The 25,484-nt window shown below is 37.5% G+C and overlaps 1 protein-coding gene across 3 annotated transcripts in view; it reads right to left on the bottom strand.

Moving 5' to 3' along the window:
• The window catches only part of Prp5 (pre-mRNA processing factor 5), a 593,106-nt gene that overhangs the window by 532,503 nt on the left and 35,119 nt on the right, over positions 1-25,484 (bottom strand). For 2 of the 3 annotated variants that reach the window (XM_090403381.1, XM_090403382.1), the window contains exon 2: positions 16,622-16,675. In XM_090403381.1, coding sequence (XP_090259507.1) covers positions 16,622-16,675 — 54 coding nt within the window. Of the gene's footprint in view, positions 1-16,621; positions 16,681-25,484 lie in introns of all 3 variants that reach the window. The other variant, XM_090403383.1, reaches the window with a different exon arrangement.

Genomic DNA, 25,484 nt, shown 5'->3' with positions numbered 1-25,484 from the left:
GAGCCCTGAGAAATACAGATATTAATAAGAAAATCTGAAAAGAGAACACCCATAACCATTACGTGCAGTAAACAGCATGAGAGAAAACTGCAATCCAATTACAAAAGCTGGAAGAGAGACCATGAGATGGCCTCGATGTCAAACCTCATTAAATGCTATGGAAATGTTAATAGCACAGATTTCTTCAAACCTTTATAGCATAAATCCAGATATGGCTAATAAAGGCAAGGTAATCTGTGGGGATCTTCAATGACATAATTCATACTGGTGGTCAATGATTAGTTGAAAGTTCTCCAGGTGTTGAAGCTGACTGATTAGACATTACCAAGGTGATATCTCCTTAAAAAGGAATAAGTTCTATGCGGATTTACTTCCATTGCTGTGGAGTGGATGTCAGCTGAGTATAATGCCGGCCCAGATGGCCGAGTGGTTAGCATATCTGTTCTCTAGCCAAAAGTCTGTGGGTTCGAATGCTGTCGTGGGCATGGATGTTTGTGATTGTCTGTGAAAATACTAGTGGTGATGGTGAGCAACAGATGCCGTTGGTTTAGTTTCGGTTCGTTGTAGCTGGTGGCAGAGACAGAGTTGCAGAGTAGGTGCCCTCCCTCAATGAGTCTTTGGGCTCCTTGGAGGCATGTAATAATAATAATATTGTGCAAGACTTTTAAATTTTGTACTGGTTCAGTCAAATCAGCATGAATAGGGCACTATGATCAGCTAATATTATCAGAGAAAATGGCAGCAAGTCTTCTGGCAGTTGGTTGTGCACCACACAACCAACCACTCGTAACACTTCATCTGCCATCTACCTCTCACTAACAGTACTTTTGTCTGTTAATTTTATGTGAGAAATGACTAATTTTTATTCCTGTAACTATCAGTGTTGAAGCAAAAAATGTTAATTACTTATACAATAATATGTATCAGTGTGTGTGTGTGTGTGTGTGTGTGTGTGTGTGTGTGTGTGTGTGTGTGTGTGTGTGTGTGTGTTATGTTCCATCGAGTCGTTTTTGACTCCTGGTGATTCTATGAACATATACTCTCCATTCAGATCTGTCCCTGGCCATATCTTTCAGAATTGCCAGGCACATTCCAATTGTTTCTTTAACTCCATCCACCCATCTAATTCTTGGTCTTCCTCTTCTCCTGCTTCCATCAAATTTAGTAAGCATCATCATCTTCTCCAGACTGTCATTTGCTTGCATAACATGTCCAAAGTACAGCAATCCCTCGATTAGTGCGCCTAATGCATTCTTTAAAACCAGCGCATTAATCGAAAATGCACTAATCGAATATAATAAAAATATAATTCATTCCTCAGATTTCTTTTTTGATCCTTAATTTTTTTTATAAAAGAATTAGGGTATGTCTCAGGGCCTAGTTAAAGGAAAACCATGAAGCTAAAAGACAATAAAACATATTCAGAATATAAACTTATTATTCTGCTTCTTAAAAGAATTGAGCTAACGTAGTTTGGCAGGTATTCTGTTTCTTTTTTTCATACAACTGACAGTATGGCCCTATTGCCTCTTCTGCAAATTTTACTGGTTCTCTCTTCACCGGGGTCAATTTCTAAGCATTGCTGCTTAAAAACTTCGATTGTACGAATGTTTCTGTGAAACACTTTGTGCTTGTCAGTGATTAAATTTTCTTCATATTCTTCAGGATCTTTCCGCTATGTATCTAAATTTAGCAGGTCGGAATCACTCAACTTCTCAGAATGAGATTTAATTAACTTAGATTCATTTGAAAAGCCTCTAAAATCATTTGCACAATGTGGAAGAATGTGCTTCCAAATGGCTTGCATATTGCTAGCAGTAATTTCATTCAACTTTGCGACTTTATAACCAAGCTGAGATTTCTCTGATTTGGCTAGAAAAGTCTTGGAAGGCATTTGCTTCCAAAAAAAAGGCCGGTCTCATCAACATTAAATATTTGTTGATCACAATAGTCCCCTTCTTACACAAATTCTTTTACTCATTTTAGATTAAAGATTAGGAAAATAATTTAAAATAAAAAAGTAAGGAAAATTGCACGTGATATGATCAGCAAAATGCTATACAAAGCAGACAACATAAATTTTGGCGATAAATTTCGAACATAGCATACATGGAAATAGTGTAGTATGCCATTAAAAAATAACTTTGTAAAATATTTCAAATCAGTAACTAAATTATTTCATCCTGGTGAGTGATTTTTTTAAATAGTTAGCCATTAAAAATTTAAAGACGAAAATTTTTAAAATCTGTAATATTCATTTTTAAGAATTTTTAAAATCTATAACATTCATTTTTAAGAATTTTTAAAATCTGTAACATTCATTTTTAAGATGTATATATGCACACTAATCGAATTTGGGTATCAAAAAAAAATGACACTAATCGAAGGATTGCTGTATGACAATTTTTGCTTGATGATCATAGTTTCGAGGGAGCAATCTGGCTTTATTCTGTTTATCACTGATTTATTGGTTTGCCTTGCAGTCCATGGTATTCTTAGTAAGCATCTCCAAACCCATAATTCAAATGCATCTTCCTTCTTTCACTCTTTCTCAGGATCCATTGCTTTAAGATTCTGATTTTTGTTGCAAGGCTAATATCTAGCATTATGGTGATATGTGACACCATAAACAAAGAAAAGTGAAATATATTTTCTCAGTTCTCATGAAACAGCAATGAGTGAAGAAACTGAAGCACATATAGGTCGCATTTTTAGAATGAATATACAGAAATTATATCATTTCTTTTTCTTCGGTTTCATTCTCACTCAAGTTGAGTCAACACAGTGAATCAACCTCCTCCATTCACTTGTGTGTATGGCCATGTTGACCTCCAGTCCAAGGTTTCTTCTCAAGCTGTCCAAAGCTAGTGTTGTTTAGGTCTCCCCTTTACTTCTTTTGTTTAGTAACTTCATCTCCTTCCCACGTGGCATCTTGCTGGATAACATAACATCACCAAACGATCCAAAGCCTCGATTCCCTAATCTTCCCAGATACTTGGGTTACCTTCATTGTCTCCTGGATCAGTGAGTTTTTTTATTTTTTTAATTTTTTTTTTTCTTTTCAGTCTCAGCATTCTCATTTCAACTATGTGCATCCTGTTCTCCCATCTCGGTCATCTGCCAAGTCTCACTGCTATACATCAATGCTAGTCTTACTATCATTTTGTAGATCTTTCCTTTCAACTTGCTAGATACTTTTGTATCACACAAAATACCTGAAACTTTCCCATTTATCCCAACTAGGTATGTGAACCAAGACACTTTTGGCATGGTTTTGAATGTTATACTTCCTGCTGTTTCACTCTAAGACATGTAATCTGTCTTATTTCTACTGCCCCTCAAGCCACTATTTTAGAATGCTCCCAACCCCCTCTCCTCCTTCTTTCTTAGTCTTTCTTCTGCTTCCTGCTCAGACTTTGCACAAATCACATCAGCAAACATCACACATAATTTTCTGGAATCAATTTCTGTCTTATGTTTCTCCATAAATCTTTTCATGGGACTATCAAATGCTTTTCCAAATCGATGAAGACAAGAAAGAGTTCCATGTTGCTCTCCCAGTACTTTTCTCTGAAATGTCTTAGAACATGACGTCCACATCCACTTCCCTGGCTGGGCATAAACCTAAATTGCTCTTCACTAACTGACATCAGGTCAAGCAATCTGTTCTTTCTCATATCTTAATAGTGTGACTCCTCAATTTAATTCCTCTCTAATTACTGTAGGACTGAACATCACTTTTGTTTTTATATATTGGAAATGGGGTCACAGTATACTCTTCATTCCTCTCATATTTTCAATGATTCTATTAAAGGCTTCTGTTAATAAAGTTATGCCTAGTTCACCTAGACATTTTCATACTTCTACAAGGATGTTATCAGGTCTGATTACCTATTTTTCATCTTTTCTCGGAGCTTCTTCCACTTGATTTTTTGTTAGGAATTGGCCCTATTACTGAATCTCCATTATCCTTTGGTATACTCCTATTTACTTCATTAATTTCTCAAAATACTCTTTCCATCTATCTAGCAAATCCATTTTTGAATCACAGCTATTTTCTCATTTCATCATCCTGGCTTGGTATGTGTGTGTGTGTGCGCGTGTGTGTATATATATATATGTTCATATTATTTACTGACTGAATTCCGAGAATTAGAAAACAAATTAATTTAATTTAACACACATTTTTCGTCAGAATGCCGACTTCTTCAGGTGTGAGAACATTAAAAGCAAACACAAAAAACACTGTACACTACAATAACAGACTATGAACTGGAATTAAGTTTGAACTGAAGCTACAAGCCAGGCTCAAGTTCTATTGTTAGGCATACGTGAGCGTGTTACTTCACGAGTGCACCAGTATCTGATTGCAGAGCTATGCGAGTCTGCCAAACTATAACTAATGTTACTGTTTATGTGAGAAGGGTCTAGGATAATTTCTTTGGATTCAAATATGCGCTGTTCTACTTCATCATGGCATATATGAATGTTTGATTGTATTCCAGTCTATTTCATGTGGGCGGCATTTATTATTTGTGTTCACTGAGAACAGGACATGGCTTGAGAAAGCACTTGCTCTGGTTCTACTATAAGCGATGTCTCTCTGACGTTCTTCGAGACACCAGAAGGACTTTTCAGTTTGGCCATAATATGGCTTCCCACAATCACATATGATTTTATATACACCTGGAAACTGAAGATGGTTGTGAGCCTGTTTTGGTTAGCTTAGAATTATCTGAGTTTAGGAAGAGTCGAAAAGCACGTTCTTATATTAAATTTTTTCAAAATTCTTCTTAGTTTCCGGGAGAGTGAGATGATGTACGGTAAAGAGATATAACCAGTGGTGAGCTATAAGAGGATAGCATGAGCCCTTTGTTAAATTTTTCTCAAATTTGCGAGTTCCTTGTTCTTCTTGTTTACTTTTTTATTTTTTCAAAAAAAAAAAAAATTTTAAACATATTAAGCGACAAACTCATACGGTACTAACAAAAATTAGTCTATTCGGCAGTGTATAGATTATTTGGAATTATTGTTTCAACTCCACTATAACGAATGTGCCCAAGTTTGAAAATAAAATAAGTGCATGCACTATCTTTACTTTTCTCCTTTCTGGTAGCCAATCGTATAGTAAAACCAGTAGCCAATCAAATGTTTTATAGAAGATTATAAAAGATTTCATTCTTCTTATATTTTGATAGTTAAAATATGTTTTTCTTATGTAAGATAAATTAACACAGTTGATTGTGTTAATTTATGTTACTTAAAATATTGAGAACTCCAGAAAATCAATGCACACGGATAGATTTAAAAAGAGAAACATAACATTTGTGAAGTGGGCCACTACATCAAAGCTCACATTAAATATCTGAATTCTTGAGGTTTATATTTTTGAAGATGAAGTCTGTTGAATTTTTAATGTAAGAAGGAGATTTTCCTGCTAAACCTTTTAAGGTGGATACTAGATATTTTGATAACTTATAAGCAGGAGAGTCAATACTATCAACAATTGTCCCCAGTGGGCAATTTTCTTTATGCCTTTGGAAGGTTGTATAATCTGGGGATAAGTGGATGTAGAGAATGAAGAGAAAAGCGTATGTTTCTTGGAAGTTCCATGGTCTTCTTTAGAAAGTTGTTGGTTCAATTATTATTATTACGGGCAACTCCAAGGAGTTGACAGACTCATCGAGGGAGGCCTTGAACTCATTCACAGTCATAACACCCACAACAGACTCAAGCAGCTTATTCCACTCATTCACCACTCTCCAAGTAAAAAACCTAGCTCTAACACCCTTGCTAACCACACTATTGCCCAGCTTCCATGTATGGCCCCTAGTCCTCCCACCACCAGTCCTATTCTCAAAAATATCTTCTGAATTAATCTTATGGAATCCCTTCAGTATGAATGTCTCAATCATATCACCCCTTTTCTGCCAATCAACCAATTTCTGCAACCCACAAATCTTCAGCCTGTTCTCATAAGGTTCATTCCATAGACCTGCTATCATCTTGGTCCCTCATCTCAGGATTCCATCCACCTCCTCCACATCCAGAAGAAACCCTGGACCCAAATTTGGGCACAGTAGTCTAAATGGGGTCTTATCAAGGCTCGATACAGAGGAACAATAACCTGTTTGTCTCTGCTTGTTAAAGTATTTTTCAGCAACCAAGTGATTTGATTAGCTGATTTAGCCACTTTTGCGATGTGCCCCCTAAACTTCAACTCCCTATCCACCAACACTCACAAATCCGTGGCCTCATCAATCTCCTGGAGTATGGTTCCACCAATGTGATATACAGCTGCTAATCTTTTCACCCCAAAATGCATTACCTTACACTATGCCACATTAAATTGACATCCATTCTCCTTAGTCCAGTACTCCAAACTAACCAAATCATCCTGCAAAATTTTGACATCCTGTGAACTCACTATTGCTCTACCCAACTTTGCATCATCAGCAAACAAGTGAACACTTCCTCTCAGATCCTTTCCTATATCTTTAATGAACAAATTGAAACGTAGTGGTCCAAGAACAGAACCCTGTGGCACACCACTAGTCACAAGCGGTCTTTTGGACTCCACTCCTGAATAAACCACTCTCTGGTATCTCACCATCAACCACCCTCCCACCCATCTCACCAACCCTATATCCATCCCCATCTGCTCCAGTTTACTGAATAGTTTCATATGGTATCCTGTCAAAGGCCTTGGAAAGGTCCAGTAGAATCACTGTAAACCCATTACCCTTATCCAGTTCAGCCGTCACTGTGTTATAAAACGTGAGCAAGTTACTGGGGCATGATCTACCCTTTACAAAAAGATGTTGTCCCCCCATACAGTATCCAATTTTCATCTATCCAATCCTGTATTCTTCTCGACAAATTTCTCCCAGACCTTGACAACGACTCCTGATATGCTGATCGGTCGGTAATTTACAACAGCAGTCTTGGAACCACCTTTATGCAGTGGAACTATTTCCACCCCATCGGGACCAACCCAGAACCGAGACTCAAATTAAACAAAATGGTCAAGGGCACTGACAATTCTTTAGCCGCTTCGCGTACGACACGAGCTGGTATACCATCCAATCCCACAGATGTATTGACATTGAGGTTCTGTAATAGACTATTCACTTCCAATTCATTCACCACAATTCCCGCATAAGCTATTGGTTCATTCATTCCTACAATGTCACCACCTGGATGATATACTCTTGCAAAGTGCTCGCTCAGTAATTGCGCTATATCAACTAATTCAGTTACCTCCCTACCATCGGCATTCTTTAAAATCATTCTGCCATATACATTTTTTCTTTTACTTGCAACATATCGAAAAAACTGTTTGGGATTCTCTTTAGCCTGCATGGCTAATGTTCTTTCATAATCCACTTTTGCTTTTCCTACCAGACTCGTTACCCTTCTGGCCTGCGCTTTATACCATTCATGTGCCTGCTGGTCACCCTTCTCCTTAAATTCCCTCTACAGTTGTTTCTTTTTTTTGCAACTCAAGCTTAATGGTGTTATTCATCCATTTAACCCCTACTTGATTTACTATTCGCACTCTAGGTATACAGTCAGCCACTGCCTCCTGCAAACACTTCTTAACCACCTCCCATGCACTATCAACATCCAGCCCTTGCAGTTTTACATGCCATGGCACTGAACCAATCAAAATCCTAAGCTTGTCATACTTACCAGCCCGATAATTCCAGATGTACCCTGTCTTAATTGTAAATTCCACACCTGTAGCCACCTCCCAAGTCAAGACCCTATGATCACTCTCACCAACTGTGGGCAACGTGGTCATATTCGTTATAGCCAAATTCTCAGATGCAATTACTAGATCAAGCACTCACTGACCCCTAGTATTTTCCATTACATGCTGTTGCAGATAGTTATCCCTTAATAACTGCATAAAATCCAATTCCTTCCTCCCATGTGTCCTCTCCTCCTTCCAATCAATGTTACCATAGTTGAAATTCACCATAATAATTACCCTCCTTCCACTCATTTCTTCTATTTGCTTATGCATACTATCTCCATCATCTATTCCTGGTCTACAGCAGCACCCAACTGTTCTGCTAGTCTCAATCTCACACCAAATAGCCTCAAATGTGCCCTTTCCTGCAGTTTCACTTCTATTCTCCTTGGATGCAGCTCATCAGCTATCATCAATAGCACGCCTCTCCCCCATTTTATTCTCCCTGTCACTCCTGAACACACCATACCCCTCACATTCAATCCCACTAGCTATATCATCTTCTGTCAGTCATGTTTCACTAATGCCAATAACCTGTGGCCTGGAAGTGCCAACCAAGGCCAAAAATTCTTCTTTCTTGTTCCTAATACTTCTGGCATTAGTATACATAAATTGCAGAAGCTCATTTGCCCCATCCCTATTTTGATGCCTTATACTAACTATCCCATTCTGATTTGTTGTCCTTCATACTCACTCGGACATATTACACACATTCATACACTCAACTGTCTCCCTAAAGTCTGTATATCTACTCCCCCCCCCCTTAATAGCTCTAGTTTCGCTGATTCTGCACTTCCACTTCATTCAACAACACCTTTTCAAGTCTCCGTACACCAAATCCATTCAAATGAAAACATCCATCTTATATAAATCCTTTTGCCCATTGAACTCACTCCACAAATTCCAAACCACTCCTCCTGCATAATCCGTGCATAGTCATTAGCAATTTTGGCCCTCCTTCTATACTCTTCACTGTTATACCACGGCAACAGACTCACCATCCTAACTCTCTCACTCTTCTCTTTTGCTACCTCAAGTATTCCTTCAAATCCTCTCTCATAGCCATTTTGTCTCCTTTCAAATCATTGGTATTATGTATCTCTCTCTCTCTCTCTCTCTCTTTCGTTGGGTCTCTCTCTAGCTCCGAGTATGTATCTGACTCTAATAATGATAAGATTTTGTTTCAGTAATCTGTTTTATTTAGGACGACAGTTGCATTACCCTTGTCAGCTTGGAGGATGATAATATCTTTGTTCTTCATAAGTTTTTTAATGGCTAGTCTTTCACCAGGAGAAATGTTGTCGACTGGGAGTTTTGCGTTGTTGATTGCAAATATCGCTTCCATACGAAGTAAATTCACCTCTGCAGTAGGAAGTAGTGAAGTAGCTTTATCATAGTGAGGAACAATTCTCTAGGAATTGTTTTAGGTGGAAGGACAAAATTTAGACCTTTTGAGAGAATATGTTCTTCTTCAAGACTAAGAATATACGACGATTTGTTTTATCACTAATTTTTTGAGGCCTTCATGATGATTGTTAGGGGCAGATTGTTCTTGTGCTGATTTGGGCGAATTAAATTTCCTAATTAGCTTACATTAATTAATGTTCTCACATCTTGAGGCCCGACTGCTCAGGTAAGAAAGGGTTTATGTGGAACTACAAAGCTGGTGATTATGACAAACTTATGTGGCAGATTGGATCATAGGTATGGCACAAGAAGACTACAAGGAAAGAAAGTCAGAAGTGCATGGGAGGAAGTCTGGGATTGTTCGAGAAGGCATATCGAACTGCATACTGAAGGTAAGGAGGATAATAATAAATTTAGTTTAATCCTTTATCCAAGTGTGAGCAAACAAAGTTTGTGCCTGAAAGTAACTTCAGGACTGGGTTAAGGTGGTACAACACCAGGGCAACTCGTTGCAAAGGTGGAGCAAGGTACCAACACTCCTATCTCAGTATCTCCTATAATGCAAAACATCTTGTGGATATGTTTAATGTTATGCATTAAGGGAAGGGCCACTACCCAGAATAGTTTCGACCTTTATTAAGGTCTCTTCAGTGGGAGCCAGGCCCAAGTGGAGATATCAGGCAGAAGCATTAGCAGGTCATCTCTACCTATAGGAATTGCCAATTGGTGTGCCACCCTTTTTTAATAATTTACTCTGGATTTAGAGAAAGATGTTGAAAGTTTATTTTTCACCAAGTGAAAAGGGTGGCACACCAATTGGCAATTCCTATAGGTAGAGATGACCTGCTAATGCTTCTGCCTGATATCTCCACTTGGGCCTGGCTCCCACCGAAGAGACCTCAATAAAGGTCGAAACTAGTCTGGGTAGTGGCCATTCCCTTAATGCATAACATTAGACATATCTGCAAGGAGATGTGTTTTGCATTATAGGAGATACTGAGATAGGAGTGTTGGTACCTTGCTCCACCTATGCTACGAGTTGCCCTGGTGTTGTACCACCTTAACCCAGTCCTGAAGTTACTTTCAGGTGCAAACTTTGTTTGCTCACACTTGGATAAAGGATTAAACTAAATTTATTATAGTCTAACCAAGTGAAAAATAAACTTTCAACATAAGGAGGATAAATTTAGTAGGGATATAAGACTGCAAAAAAAGAAAGTACTGTGGAAGGAACAAACAAAAAATGAACAGCATGCTCATGAGCAATACAGAGTACAGCAAAAAGGGCAACTAGTATGGTAAGGAAGGCTAAATCAGATGAGAAAAAAATATCAGCTAAGAAGACAAAAGTATAACCAAAAGAATTTTTTCACTGTGTAGCAAGTAAAAGGAAGATTGAATATGAACAAACAGCTTTAATCAATGCCGAAGGCATTGATTAAAGCTATTTGTTCATATTCACTTTACAAGAGTGTATTATCCAGAAGTGGGGACTTTGCAGTTATTGGCATGACAAAGGCTGGTGTGAGAATTAAGGTAGATGAACTGGAGCTAATCAACATACTGAAAAACATCAATGTGAACACAGCTGTTGGAATGGACAGTACGTTGGCCAGCATGCTACAAGAATGTCCAAGAGACTGGCAGTGCCTCTGACCAAGTTATTTGATGCAAGTCTTCACTCTGGCAAAGATTCAAAGGAGTGGAAAGAGGGTAAGACAGTTCCATTACATAAAGGTGATTCTAAGACAGAAGTAGCAAATTACAGAATGATTAACATCTCAGGAGTGGTGGTTAAAGTCCTGGAAAAGTTAGTTAAGGTAAAATTCAAGAATGGATGGGCAGGAATATGTTACACTATGAGGAGAAACATGATTTGTAAAGGGTAAAGACTGCCATAATAATTTATTCACATTTTTAGAATAATGTGACAGCAGAGCTGGATAAAGGAAATGATTACATCATGATGATGGACTTAAAGGCATTTGACAGAATACTGCCTGGATAGGGGTGGTTGACAAATATTAGAGGGTAGTGTATAGTAGAGTGGAATCACGTCAAATGAGAGTTACATGTGGATTGCCCCACAGCTTACTATGCAAACTCTTTAATTTATATGTGAATGATATAGGGAAAGATTTAAAGAAGGATATTCAGTTGTTTGCTGACAATGCAAACTGGGAAGGGTAACAGTTGATCAAGATGATCGATATCCTGTAGGATAAATCAAATAAATTGGCATTGTGGGCAAAGGAAAATGGTTCTCAATTTAACATTGTGAAATGTAAGATTATGTACTTCAGGCTGAAAAGATTACATACTGTGATCACAATAATGATACAGGATTGCAGGAAATTGATGACCATGGAACTTGGGGGGTAATGGTCGACAGAGAGTTGATGTTCACAAGGCATATTATGAAAGTTGGTAAAATAACTCAAGGGATTACTTGGATAGTGAAGAACACACTGACAAGTACAGATAGGCAAGTTATTATTATTATTATTATTACGGGTATCTCCATGGAGTCAGTAGACTCATCATGGGAGACCCAAACTAGCAAAACAATATCTGTCATATCTCTTCTTGAATTCATTTACAGACAAAGAGCTCACTAAGTCAGGCAATGAATTCCACCCATTCACCACCCTCCAGGCAAAAAACCTTGTTCTGACACCTTTGTTAACCACACTCTTCTTTAATTTCCAGAGATGACCTCTTGTTCTTCCATCACTATCACACAGCTGAAACATTTCCCCTGCATCAATCCTATAAAAACCTTTCAGTAATTTAAATGTTTCTGTCATATCCCCTCTTCTTGGCCTATCAACCAATCTCTGCAATCCAAGGGCTCTCAATCTATCAATGTAGGGAGCATTTTTTACATCACTCACCAACTTAGTCACTCATCTCTGAACCCTCTCCACAGCCTCCTCATCTCCAAGGAATCCAGGTGACCAGACCTGAGCACAGTAATCCAAATGTGGAAGTATCAACGCTTTATAAAGGGGAATAATAACCTCTTTATCTCTGGATGTAGTGTGTTCCTCAACAACCAAGTAATCCTATGTGCAATCTTGGACACCTTAGCAATGTGTCCTCTGAACTTCATCTCCCTATCTACCAACACCCCTCCTAAGTCTCTAGCCTCATCAATCTCTTGGAGTACCTTTCCATCAATGTAGTACACAGCTGGTAATCTTTTAATCCCAAAATGCATGACTTTACACTTTTCCACATTGAACTGACATCCATTATCTTTTGCCCATTTTACCAGCTTATTTAAATCATCCTGCAAACTTTCAACATCAGCTTGATTTTTTATTGTGCTACCCAACTTTGCATCATCAGCAAACAACTGAATATCTCCCTTTAAGCCATTTCCTATATTATTTATATACAAATTAAACAACATTGGCCCAAGCACAGATTATATCCCTCTAGATAAGGTACAGTTCCTTTTTCCAGCACTTGTAGCTGGAAAAAGGGTACATGAGCAGTGGAGATACTTCTGGAGACCGAGGATATTAATCAAATCAAGTTGCCAGCATGGTCCCCCAAATCTCAGGCCCATAGAACATGTTTGGGACAATAGGCAGATGCTTTGATGCTCGAAATTCCCCTCCAGAAAACAAACAAGGCCTTATCCTTGCTTTGAAGGAGAAGTGGGCCAGTTTGCCTTAAGAACTCCTGAATCACTGGGTGCTGAGGATGGTACGATGTTGTGAGAGCTGCATAACACTTTGCAGTGTGTTATGTCCCTATTCTATCTTACGATTTTTGTTTGTCTTACAAATTGCCTTCGTCTATATTCTATATTCTATAGTCTATATTCGACAAAAGTTACTACGATCATGCCGCCACAAATTTTCACACAAAACATGAATTCACATAACATGGACAAATCAGATTACCACACACTATTAGATTATTCAACTTCAAGTACACTAACAAAATCATTAACTACTCTAGCACATACCTATGACAATTCCGATTCTCTACACATCACAGTAGGCACTCAAGATTCTTAGGACCATTAATTATTCACAAATTATCAACACTACCAGCTTACTTTTAACACTCTCTATCAAATTCTAAAGTCCTATTATAATTTCTCCCTAATCACTTTAACAGTTCCGTATTATGACAATGGTACCTATCACAAACAACTTCTAGTTAACATAAGACAAAATTCACAATACCTTTCTTTAGCTTCACTTACGGGCCTTTACCTTCTACTGAACGAACTTGCTTGCATAACTTCTTGCAATTCAGGGATATATAAACATCTGCGCGGTCGGCTGTACTATCCGAAACAAGGATATCGATATTTTCACAGCTTCCTATGACTCTATGGTATATTTCGCTTTCTACATAGGAATACGGGAATAGCTTTCCAGCTCACCTTCGATTCCTTGTTGTGGCATGAGGACATAAGCCATATCTCTCCACTCAGGAACACCGTGAAATCCACAAGAAAACCAAACTAAAACCACCGCGACTATCCAAACGTTTCTTCTCCTCTGGCCAAAGGCAAAAAGGCCTCAAGCCTCCTTGACTATCTAAACGTCTTCTCCAAAACCCAAAAGAGCCTACTCTTCTCAAAAAGCCTCTGGAAGGGGGGGGGGGGGGTTTACCAACCCTTTTATAGCTGCTCCCCTAACGGCTCCCTTTCTTACTTCCTTTTCCCGCCTCCTACTTGTTTTCCATCTGTCTACCAATTGGGTAGCATTTTGCCGCCATACGTCATTTTGATCGGCAACTCGTAACGAAGTTTCTATCCGGGTATAGGCCCTAAGCGATATTCCGTTATTTCTCTTGTTAGCCTCTATCTTAACCCCCTTTTAAACCTTTTCTCAGAATTCTACTTAATGCTTAATCTGTAGCCTCTTACATAGCGTATTTCATGACTCATTCTTTTATACTTATGCACTTAACTCTTTCATTCTTAATCGCATTACTATATTAATTCTTAGTTAGCTACTTATTTAATACAAATTCCTTGTTTAGTCATAATACATCTTAATACATTCTTTTCTTTTGTTATCTTAACTAAACAATAGACCTTTACATTTTACTCAATTTATACTGGATGCAAGAATATTTTATTAATTAAATCATCCTTTTTATGCAGGGGTTTTTATTTATGTTATTTATTTTTCATGTTACACCATGATAACTGAGAATGTTATATTCTCAGGATATCATGTGTAACAAGTGGACATATTCCATACTGAAATATCTCTCTGCATAGTTTTCTGTACGCACTGTACATTAATCCCTAACTACGTCCTTAGGAAATTTGTAACTTTTGCCAAAAACATATTGCTTCATATCAATCTCCAAGAAAAATATCCAGGCTGCACACCCTTACTAACCAGTCTTACACAACTTCAGAGATTGATCCCCCTTGTTGTATCCATGCTCATGCTCATCATGTATTGAAAATTTCTTTTGTGTCAAGCTTATACAATCCCTTTAGTAACAAGTTTTTTCTTCATATATTCACTGCCTGTCAACTAAACTGAAACCCACACACTTTCGATCTCTCCTCATAGGAAGCATTCCATAGACCTGTTGCCAACTTCATCAGTTGTCTCTTAATCCTATCTACCACATACTGATTAGCATGAAATCCTAATAACCAAATCTGTGTATAATAGCTTCTTTTATAAAGCACAAGCTGAATTGCATGCAACTCTGCTTTATAATTACTGCAGTCAAGTGGAATCATGATAGTCTGGAAATACAGCAGTACAACCAACAGGTCTCATATCTTGAACTGTCAATGGAGATGGGCATGAAATCCGAGTGATCTGCTCTGTGCGCATTAAATAACTGCAAACAGATAGATAGTGACATAGTATGAGACGTCCTTGGCATAGTGAGAGACAGCTTGATGGAGTGCAAACCTGCCATGGAGGAATGCTGTTATGGCAGTGTGATGTGTGTAATATTGAGCCTCCTAGGTAGAGAAAAAAATACTAGTCCATGTAGGAAGTTCTGGAAGATACTTGATTTTTAGGACATAGATAAGAGATAACTATCTTCGCTGAAATAACAGAGCAGATTTGTTTGCTTTGACAAAGAGTTTGAATGGGAGATGGCAAAAAGCACTAGTAGCTATTGGGATGCCCTTATGATGGATAAGATCCAACCATCGCAGGCTACTCCATCTTGCAGAACTGTAGACTTGGGACCCAAAATCCAACTTTTAAATGTAATGCAGTTTGAAGGGAAGCAATGAAGATTGATTCACACTCCATTTAGTAGAGTGCAAAGGAGATTCAGGAGATTGCATTTTCCCATTGGTTGAAGGTTTACTCAAAATGTAAGTTTTCTGTCAAAGAGGAATCTTAAAAACTTGGCTTCTGCTACTAATGGAATAATACTTTGTCCAATTCTTAATTCTAGATTTGGATAAAAAGTGTGTTTTTGACAGAAGCATGCACACTTCTTCCTAGTGAAAACCTCAACTCATTACTAAGAACTCTCTTCATGGGCTCTGGACTAGCATGAGACAGTAAAAAAGCTCTTTTTAGTTTATCCTTAACAAATGGCTGATTGTAGAGCATTAGTCTTTCTTGTATCAAGGTTTGGCAGCTGTTTTTCTTTTTGTTCTTCAACATCAAAAATTCAGAAGCACATTAAGCATTTACTGAGATTCTAGCAAAATTTTCTCCCAAAATGTCTAGAATGACTGAGTTCAACCATAAACATCAGTTATGTTCCAAAGTTGAGAAATGATGTGCTCTGAATTTCATTCCATACAATTTTTGCACTAGTGTTGCTTGATTTCTAGATGACGTAAACTGAATCCAAGATTGTTTTTGACTCTACATCTAATGTAATGCACTATGGCCTGATGATATATAAATGCTATTATATTTGATGCAGTAGTGTATCTATGAAATATATATCATGCTAGCAAATTGCAGGAAAATGATCACATATTACTCCTTGACATACACATAAGTAGTGGAAGAATGGCAGGGGAGCACTCTGTAAGATTTATTACAGGATATTTATTGAATGTGTTGTGACCTAAGATTGTTGGCATTAATGAAACCTGGTTATCAGAATCAGATATGGCAACTGGGATATAAGAGTTGATGTTTATCAGTTTTTAGTATATATATTGGCAATTGTTAGATAATGCATTTAACTTGTTAGAACAAGTTAAAAAAAAAAGCATTCAAGCTAGCTATTTCCTTGTTTTAATCTTTGATTTATTTTCCAATAAATCAAAGCATCTGGGTTTGCCATTGTTAATCTTGTAAGTCTTACTAGGCTATCTGCTATTCCAAAGTGTATCATAATCTCATACAATTTTTCTCTATCAATGCTGTTATATATTTGTTGGAAATCAATGAAAATCTGATGAATATTTATATCAAATTCCCAAAATTTCTCTAATAATTGTTTAACTATATGTATCTGATCATAGATTTGCCTTACCTGAAATCTGCTTGGAAGCGACGACCAGTTGTCTTCTCCATAAATGGGTTTAATCTATTCTTCAAAATAGAAGTAAATACTTTGTATGTTGTACAAGAAAATACAAAGATATTTCTCTGTAATTACTGGCAAAAACCACATAAAAAATTGAAAAAAGTAAAGCACTTTATTAAAAGAATTACTAATTTCATACAACACCATTGTGTACTTCTTCAAAATGTAACAGAACACAAATAAAATGAATATTTACAAAGATTTTTATGAATCAGTAACTGTCATATATTCGTTCAACATGAGACACATGTTGAATGCAGGAACGAGCTATCAGATGCACAGCGTATTGTTACAAGATATGACATAGCTGGTCCCATTACCTAATTCATTAACATGTAGGTTCCTTACATATGCTGCGTAGGGCTGATTTAATATTAGACCTTGATTTTTAATACATTGGGTCAAATCATCTTGCTTGCCTCCTTAACTTACATACATAACTGTTAAATTCTACGTACAGCATTTTAGTGAGTTGCCAATTAACTTGATGTTGATGGGAATCCTTCAAAAAGAATATATTAGAGATGTGGAGAAAAACCAGGCATATAAATCTGGGCTAGCTTTTCACACCACCATCAAGTTTGCTATTCTACATTTCCTATTCTAAAAATGTAGAAACAACAAGCATACAAGATGAACTTACCACTTTCCTACATCAAATCAATAGCCTCCACTCATGCATTCAATTTATCAATCCTGGACATCCTTCTCACTCACACTGCCCCGGTACTTTGTCAACCAGTGTTTATTAAAAACCTACCTTTATTGGCAGATACCTTATAAATAGTCTGCTCATTACCTCTCAAAAATTGGTGTTATCAAGTCATTAATTAACAGCACATAAAATGTGTGCTGCATTCCCTCAAGTTTCAAACAAGAAAAAATCCTTTCTTTTAGGCTTGCACGGTGATCCGAATGCATTTTTGAAAATTATGGAGACAACTACCATGTTTGAATAAAAACTTTAGTTTATTATAACTAAAATCTACAATTTGACCTTTATGTCAAGGTCATCTTCTGGAGCGTACAAATATACACAAGAAACAAGCTATACTACAATCAAACTGGTTCGTTAAAGACACTGACCTACCGCTACCACAATTGTTGGCCTGACCTCTGGTGGGAAAAAAAAAAAAAATTAAAAATTAAAAATAAAAAATTATACATCAACGCTAGAGTCCTATTATTTGTGTTGTCTGCTATATACATATATTAACATCATTCCAGCCAGTTGGAGTGGAATGGTTTCTAATACTAGCAGATTGGCTAGAGTCCTGACTTATGTTGAATCTTTCATATTAGGTTGGCTGAATGTGTGCCATCCAGATCCTTGGAATTTTCATACCATCTTTGTTAGTGATATTTGGGTGGTTTATCGGGATTTCGCAGGATTCCTTAAATTTTCTTTCATACCAAGTTTTTGTGCGGTGTAAGGAGCAGGTGCTTTTCCAGTTGATTTGGTGTAAGGTGTTAAGTGCGTGGTCTGAGAGGCCTGCTTCACCATAATGGTTATATTTGATGTGTCTAATGTGTTCTTTCTTGCGTATAGGGATTGTTCGTCCTGTTTCACCAATGTACGGTAAGTTACAGGTGCAGCGGATGCAACAGACTCCAGGATGTGCTAATGGGAGGAGAGGATCCTTAGAAGAGCTGAATATGGTTTTAAGTTTAGTGGGTGGTTTAAAGGTGGCATTGAGGTTATAATGTTGTAGGATTCTGTTGATTTTTTTCGATAGCCCTTTAATGTATTGGATGGCTATGGTTTTACTGTAATCTAGATTGACAGTATTTTTGTTATAGCCATTATTTATGAATGTGTCACTAATGATTTTTAGTTCTTGTTTTAGGGCTTGCTGGTTAGAGCAAATAGTTGGCTCTGTTTTTAAGGGTGTTAATGACTCCGTATTTTTGTGCTGGGTGGTGGTATGAATTCACATGTATGTAATGCCCCATGTGTGTCAGTTTTCGGTAGACCGTGAAGGATAGACTGCTGTTGATGGGAATCCTTCAAAAAGTGACACATTAGTGACACATTCATAAATAATGGCTATAACAAAAATACTGTCAATAAAATACTCTATAAAACCACAACAAAAACGAATCTAGATTACAGTAAAACCATAGCCATCCAATACATTAAAGGGCTATCGGAAAAAATCAACAGAATCCTACAACATTATAACCTCAATGCCACCTTTAAACCACCCACTAAACTTAAAACCATATTCAGCTCCTCTAAGGATCCTCTCCTCCCATTAGCACATCCTGGAGTCTATTGCATCCGCTGCACCTGTAACTTACCGTACATTGGTGAAACAGGACGAACAATCCCAAGAAAGAACACCTTAGACACATCAAATATAACCATTATGGTGAAGCAGGCCTCTCAGACCACGCACTTAACACCTTACACCAAATCAACTGGAAAAGCACCTGCTCCTTACACCGCACAAAAACTTGGTAAGAAAGAAAATTTAAGGAATCCTGCGAAATCCTGATAAACCACCCAAATATCACTAACAAAGATGGTATGAAAATTCCAAGGATCTGGATGGCACACATTCAGCCAACCTAATATGAAAGATTCAACATAAGTCAGGACTCTAGCCAATCTGCTAGTATTAGAAACCATTCCACTCTAACTGGCTGGAATGATGTTAATTAATATATGTATATAGCAGACAACACAAATAATAGGACTCTAGCGGATGTATAATTTTTTATTTTTAATTTTTAATTTTTTTTTTTTTCCCACCAGAGGTCAGGCCAACAATTGTGGTAGCGGTAGGTCAGTGTCTTTAACGAACCAGTTTGATTGTAGTATAGCTTGTTTCTTGTGTATATTTGTACGCTCCAGAAGATGACCTTGACATAAAGGTCGAAACGTCGAATTGTAGATTTTAGTTATAATAAACTCAAGTTTTTACTCAAACACGGTAGTTGTCTCCATAATTTTCAAAAATGCAAACAAGAAAAAACTTTGATGGAATTAATTGGTTACAACCCTCATCAAATCCAACAGATAATGGACTCTTGTTCCAACAACTAAGGATTCTTCAACAGACTGCAGGGTTCCAATCTCTTATATTTCTGGTATCTCTGAACCTATTGGTAGAATTCTGAAGAAGTATCACCTTATTCCATATATATTTTCCTATCAACAAAATTTCTCATCTGTTATAATCTACAAAAGACAAACTGTTGCCTCTATTTTAGCTGATATTTACCAGATCCCTTGTAAATGCAATCTGATGTACTTGTTTCAAAAGTCTGGTCTTGCATAGCAAAGAAAGTTAGGAAGCCCTTTAACAACTGCCCAGCCTGAATCAGAACAATTGTCTCTCTTGTATGTATCTTGAAAATTTGTATGTCCCCCCCTCCCCTCCAAAAATTTGGGAGATTCTCATTTTATGCAAACAAAAATAATTTTAATATTATTTATTAATATTAATTTCCAGTATGACAGCCATTTTTAACTTGTAAACCAACTGCTGTATAAACCTTGTATTTATGTTCTTTGATTTGCTTGTTGTTTCTACATGCTGATGAGATGATGCACTATCATTTTCAGTACAAAATATCTGCACTTGCATTAAACTTTATTACTGTGGTTGAGTAATTTTGCTGTTTTAGTGCTCTTTCATTTCTTTCTTGTTTCTTCACTGAGATTCTGTGCCCATGCTTAAGTATACTTAACTACTAAAAGATAACATTACATATCACAAGAAATCCAACAAGCAGTACATCAAAGTAAATCAGGAAAATTACCTGAAGAAGGTGGAATAAATACTCAGGCATTCTGTTCATCAAACATGACTATTAAAATTATGGTTTGTGAAGGGCAGGTCTTGTTTTAGCAATCTGCTTACATTTTATAAGATTACAAATGCATTACATATGGAAAATTTGTATGCAGTAATTTTTTTGGACTTTGCAAAGGCATTTGATGGATTATCACATGAGAGATTGGTATATAAGCTCTAGAAGATGGGATTAAATAACACATTAGTTACATGGATTGAGGGTGGGCTTTCTGAAAGATACAGTAAGTTTTGTATGATGGAGCAGTGTCTCAGAAAAGGAAAGTGACCAGTGGTGTGCTTCAGTGTTCTGTCTTTGGGCCCTTTCTGTTTAATTACTTGTTAATGATATTTCATTAACAACAAACAAAACAGGAAAACAGAAGATATGACAGAGACCTTCAAGTTAGTTAAGGGATTCGATCAGATTAATACAGAAGCAATTATAAAATGAGTGGATATTAAGATGGAAAGACAAGAGGCCATCTTTAGAAGTTGTATAAAGTTGGAAGTTCATCACATGCAACTTCTATCTCTGGAAGTTACATGTGGTGAAGAAGGGTATGAGGAGTAGATTTAAGTGGAGAGTTGTTGGTGAGTGGAATGCATTGCTGGAGAGGATTGTGAATGCAGGAAGTGTAAATAACTTCAAAGTTCATTATGATAGACGTGTTGCTGGTTGAGTGGGCCTTCCATGATGAGTATTTACTCCAAGGAGGTTACTAAGATAATGTCTGGTAGTAAGGAAAAATACAAAAAATTGGAATAAGTTATACACACGAATATTAACTTCAAAACGCAACTGAATTCAACATAAAAACAGATTTACCAGAACGCCTTTGATAAAAGTCGTCTTCTCAATACCATGGATAGGAAGGCAAAGTGGCCTGTTCCGGTCTCATGCCATCACTTTCTCGGTCTTCCAATTCTTCTCTTTACATTTTATTTTATATCTGTATAATATTTTTGGGAGTCTGTTATTGTCCATTTGATTTAGATGTTCTCAACATTTCTGTTTATATTTACTTATATAGTAGTTAATTGGTTTTATATTCAAGAAATGTAAAATTGTTCATTTAATTCATGGTCCTACTTGGTATATCAAGTTGATTTTCTGAGAAATTACATAATCTGCTGTTTGAATCAATTTAATTATTCTTCTTCTTTTTATATGGTCCATGTTTCATTTCCATATATAAAGTTGATTTAGACAGAATGTCACACTGTTAGATTCTGGTGTGTTTTTATACAAAGAATGACTTAAATATATTATTTATTATGCTGTTTACTTTAACAAAACACTAACAAAATCTGTTAGAATCCCTGTCTATATCTTTTTCATTTTCATATGATAAGTCATATCTCAGATATTCGAAAGAACTTACTTATAATAGGGAATTGCGATGTACAAGGTGGCAATGAGAGCGGTGATCGAAGAAAGAGTGAAAGCAGCTATACAGAGAGAGAAAATAGTTTAAATGATAAAAAAAATGAATTATTTGTAGGAAGTGAGATCGCTAGGTTGCGTGCAGTGATACAAAATGCACAGCGGCAATTAGATCACCTACAAAACTCTTTCCAGAGTGATTCAGCTAACATAAATAAACAAGTGTTTGAAAGGAAAAATAAGCGTAAGAGTGGAAGAGTTTCTGAAATGAAGGAAAGAGTGTTGTATGGTGACTCGTTATTAAGAGGAGAGATAGATGGGAGTTTAACTAAATCGTACTTACCGGGTGTGAAATTCAAGGATGTAAGTGAGAGTATTACAGCGCAAAAACAGAGAAAGAATTGATAATTGTGTTGGGTGCAAATGAATTGAAAGGAGATAAATTTTTTATGAGAGAGGACTTGAAAGTATTGTTAAAGGTAGTGAAAGAAAAGAGTGACAGAGTTAGAATGGCGAGTCTGTTGCCACGGTATGACAGAGAGGAGTTTAGGAGGAGGGCCATAATCGCAAATGACATTATGCACAGGTTATGCGGACGGTGTGGTGTGGAATTCGTAGACGTATGGAACGTGTTTGATGGACGAAAGGATTTATACAAGATGGATGGCCTTCATTTGAATGGATTTGGTGTGCAGAGACTGGAAAAAGAGTTGTTGAATGAAGTGAAAATGGATGTGCAGAACCAGGGAAACTAAACTAAAAAGGAGGGGGGGGGGATATGCAGACATCAGTGAGACAGTTGAGTGTAAGAATGTATATAATGTACCAGAGCCAGTACTAAGGACAAAAAATGGGAATGGGATATTTAGAATAACACATCAAGATAGGGATGGGACAAAGAAATCACTGCATTTCATGTATACTAATGCCAGGAGTATTAGTAACAATTTTTGGCCTTGATTGGCTCTTCCTGGCCACAGGTTATTGGCATTAGTGAAACATGGCTGATGGAAGATGATATAGTTAGTGGGATAGAATGTGTAGGTTATAGTGTGTTTAGGAAGGACAGAGAGAATAAAATGGGGGGAGGGGTGTTCTTGATGATAGCTGATGAACTGCAGCCAAGGAGAATTGAAGTTGTATCGCAGGATAGTGAAGAGCTCATTTGAGGCTATTTGGTGTGAGATTGAGACTGGCAGAATAAAATATACAGTTGGGTGCTGCTATAGACCAGGTGATGGAATAGATGGTGGAGATAGTATGCATAAACAAATTGATGAAATGAGTGGATGGAGGGTAATTATTATGGGGGATTTAAAATATGGTAACATTGATTGGAAGGAGGAGAGGACACATGTGAGGAAGGAAATGGATTTTATTCAATTATTAAGGGATAACTATCTGAGACAGCATATAATTCAAAATACTAGGGGGGGTGAGAGTGCTTAACCTGGTAATAGCATCTCAGAATTTGACTGTAATGAATATGACCATGTTGCCACCTATTGGTGAGAATGATCATAAGGTATTAACTTGGGAGGTGGCTAAAGGTGTGGAATTTTCGGTTAAGACAGGGTATATGTGGAATTACCGTGCTGGCAAGTATGACAAGCTTAGGAGATTGCTTGGATCAGTGCCATGGCATGTACAACTGCAAGGGCTGGATGTCGATGGAGCATGGGAAGTGGTCAAGGAGCATTTACAGGAGGTTATGGCTGATTGTATACCTAGGGTCAGAATAGTAAAACAAGTAGGTGTTAAATGAATGAATAACACCATTAAGCTTGAGCTGCAAAAAAAAAAAAAAAAGAAACAACTGTGGAGGGAATTTAAAGAAAGGGGTGACCTGCAGGCACACGAACGGTATAAAGTGCAGGCCAGAAGGGTAACGAGTGTGGTAAAAACAGCAAAAGCCGATTATGAAAGGAAACTAGCTATGCAAGCAAAAGAGAATCCCAAACAGTTCTTTCAATATGCTGCAAGCAAGAAAAAAACTGTACATGGCAAAATGATTTTAAGGAATGACGATGGTAAGGAGGTCACTGAACCAGTCGATATAGTGGAGTTACTGAGCGCGCACTTTGCAAAAGTATATCATCCAGGTGGTGACATTGAAAAAATGAAGGAACCATTAGTTTATACGGGAATTGTGATGAATGAAGTGGAGGTGAATAATCTATTACAGAACCTTAATGTGAATACATCTGTGGGATTGGATGGTATACTGGAAGGGGTCTTGCATGAAGCGGCTAAGTAATTATCAGTGCCCTTGACCATGTTGTTTAATCTGAGTCTCGGGTCTGGTTTAGTTCCGAAGGTGTGGAAAGAGGGGAAAATAGTTTCACTGCATAAAGGAGGATCCGAGACTACGGTTGCAAATTACCGACCGATCAGCATATCAGGAGTCGTTGTCAAGGTCTTGGAGAAAGTAGTCAAGGGAAAAATACAGGAATGGATTGATGAAAATGAGATACTGTATGGGGGACAGCATGGCTTTGTGAACGGTAGATCATGCCTCAGTAACTTGTTCAGGATTCATAACACAGTGACGGTATAACTGGATAAGGGTAAAGGGTTTACAGTGATACTGCTAGACCTAATTAACGCCTTTGACAGGACACCACATGGAATTCTAATCCATAAACTGCAACATATGGGAATGGATATGGGATTAGTGAGATGGATAGGTGGGTGGTTGATGGAGAGATATCAAAGAGTAGTTTATTCAGGAGTAGAGTCCAAAAGACGGCCTGTAACTAGTGGTGTGCAGCAGGGTTCTGTTCTTGGACCACTGCTGTTTAATTTGTTCATTAATGATATAGGGAAGGATCTAAGAAGAACAGTTCATTTGTTCGCTCATGATGCAAAGTTGGGTAGGGCGATAGTGAATGCAGAAGATGTCAAAATCTTGCAGGATGACTTGGATAGATTAGAGTCCTGGGCTAAGGAGAATGGATGTCAACTTAATGTGACAAAATGTAAGGTTATACATTTTGGGGTGAAAAGATTAGCAGCAGTATACCACATTGGTGGAACTGTACTCCAGGAGATTGATGAGGCCAGGGACTTGGGAGTGTTGGTGGATAGGGAGATGAAGTTTAGGGGCACACTGCAAAAGTAGCTAAATCAGCTCATCAACTCACTTGGTTGTTGAAATATACCTTGACGAGCAGAGACAAGTAAGTTATTGTACCTCTGTACTGAGCCTTGATAAGACCTCATCTGGACTACTGTGCCCAGATTTGGTCACCTCAGTTCCTTCTTGATGGGGAGGAGGTGGAGAGGATCCAGAGGCGAGTGACTAAGATGATAACAGGTCTATGGAATGAACCATATGAGAACAGGTTGAAGATTTGTGGGTTGCAGAAACTAGTTGATAGGCGGAAAAGGGGAGATATGATTGAGACATTCAAATTGCTAAAGGGATTCTATAGGATTAATTCAGAGGATATTTTTGAGATCAGGACTGGTGGTGGGAGAACTAGGGCACACCTATAGAAGCTGGGCAAGAGTGTGGTTAGCAGGGGTGTTAGAGCTGGGTTCTTTACTTTAAGAGTGGTAAATGAGTGGAATAAGCTGCCAGAGTCTGTTATGGGTGCTATGACGGTGAACGAGTTCAAGG

This window comes from Typopeltis vanoorti, chromosome 14, assembly GCF_054136105.1.
Source record: "Typopeltis vanoorti isolate ZY-2024b chromosome 14, IOZ_Tvanoo_1.0, whole genome shotgun sequence".
Lineage (NCBI taxonomy): Eukaryota > Metazoa > Arthropoda > Arachnida > Uropygi > Thelyphonidae > Typopeltis > Typopeltis vanoorti.
Note: the sequence above shows the minus strand (reverse complement) of the source record. Positions and strands in the feature narration are given on the sequence as shown.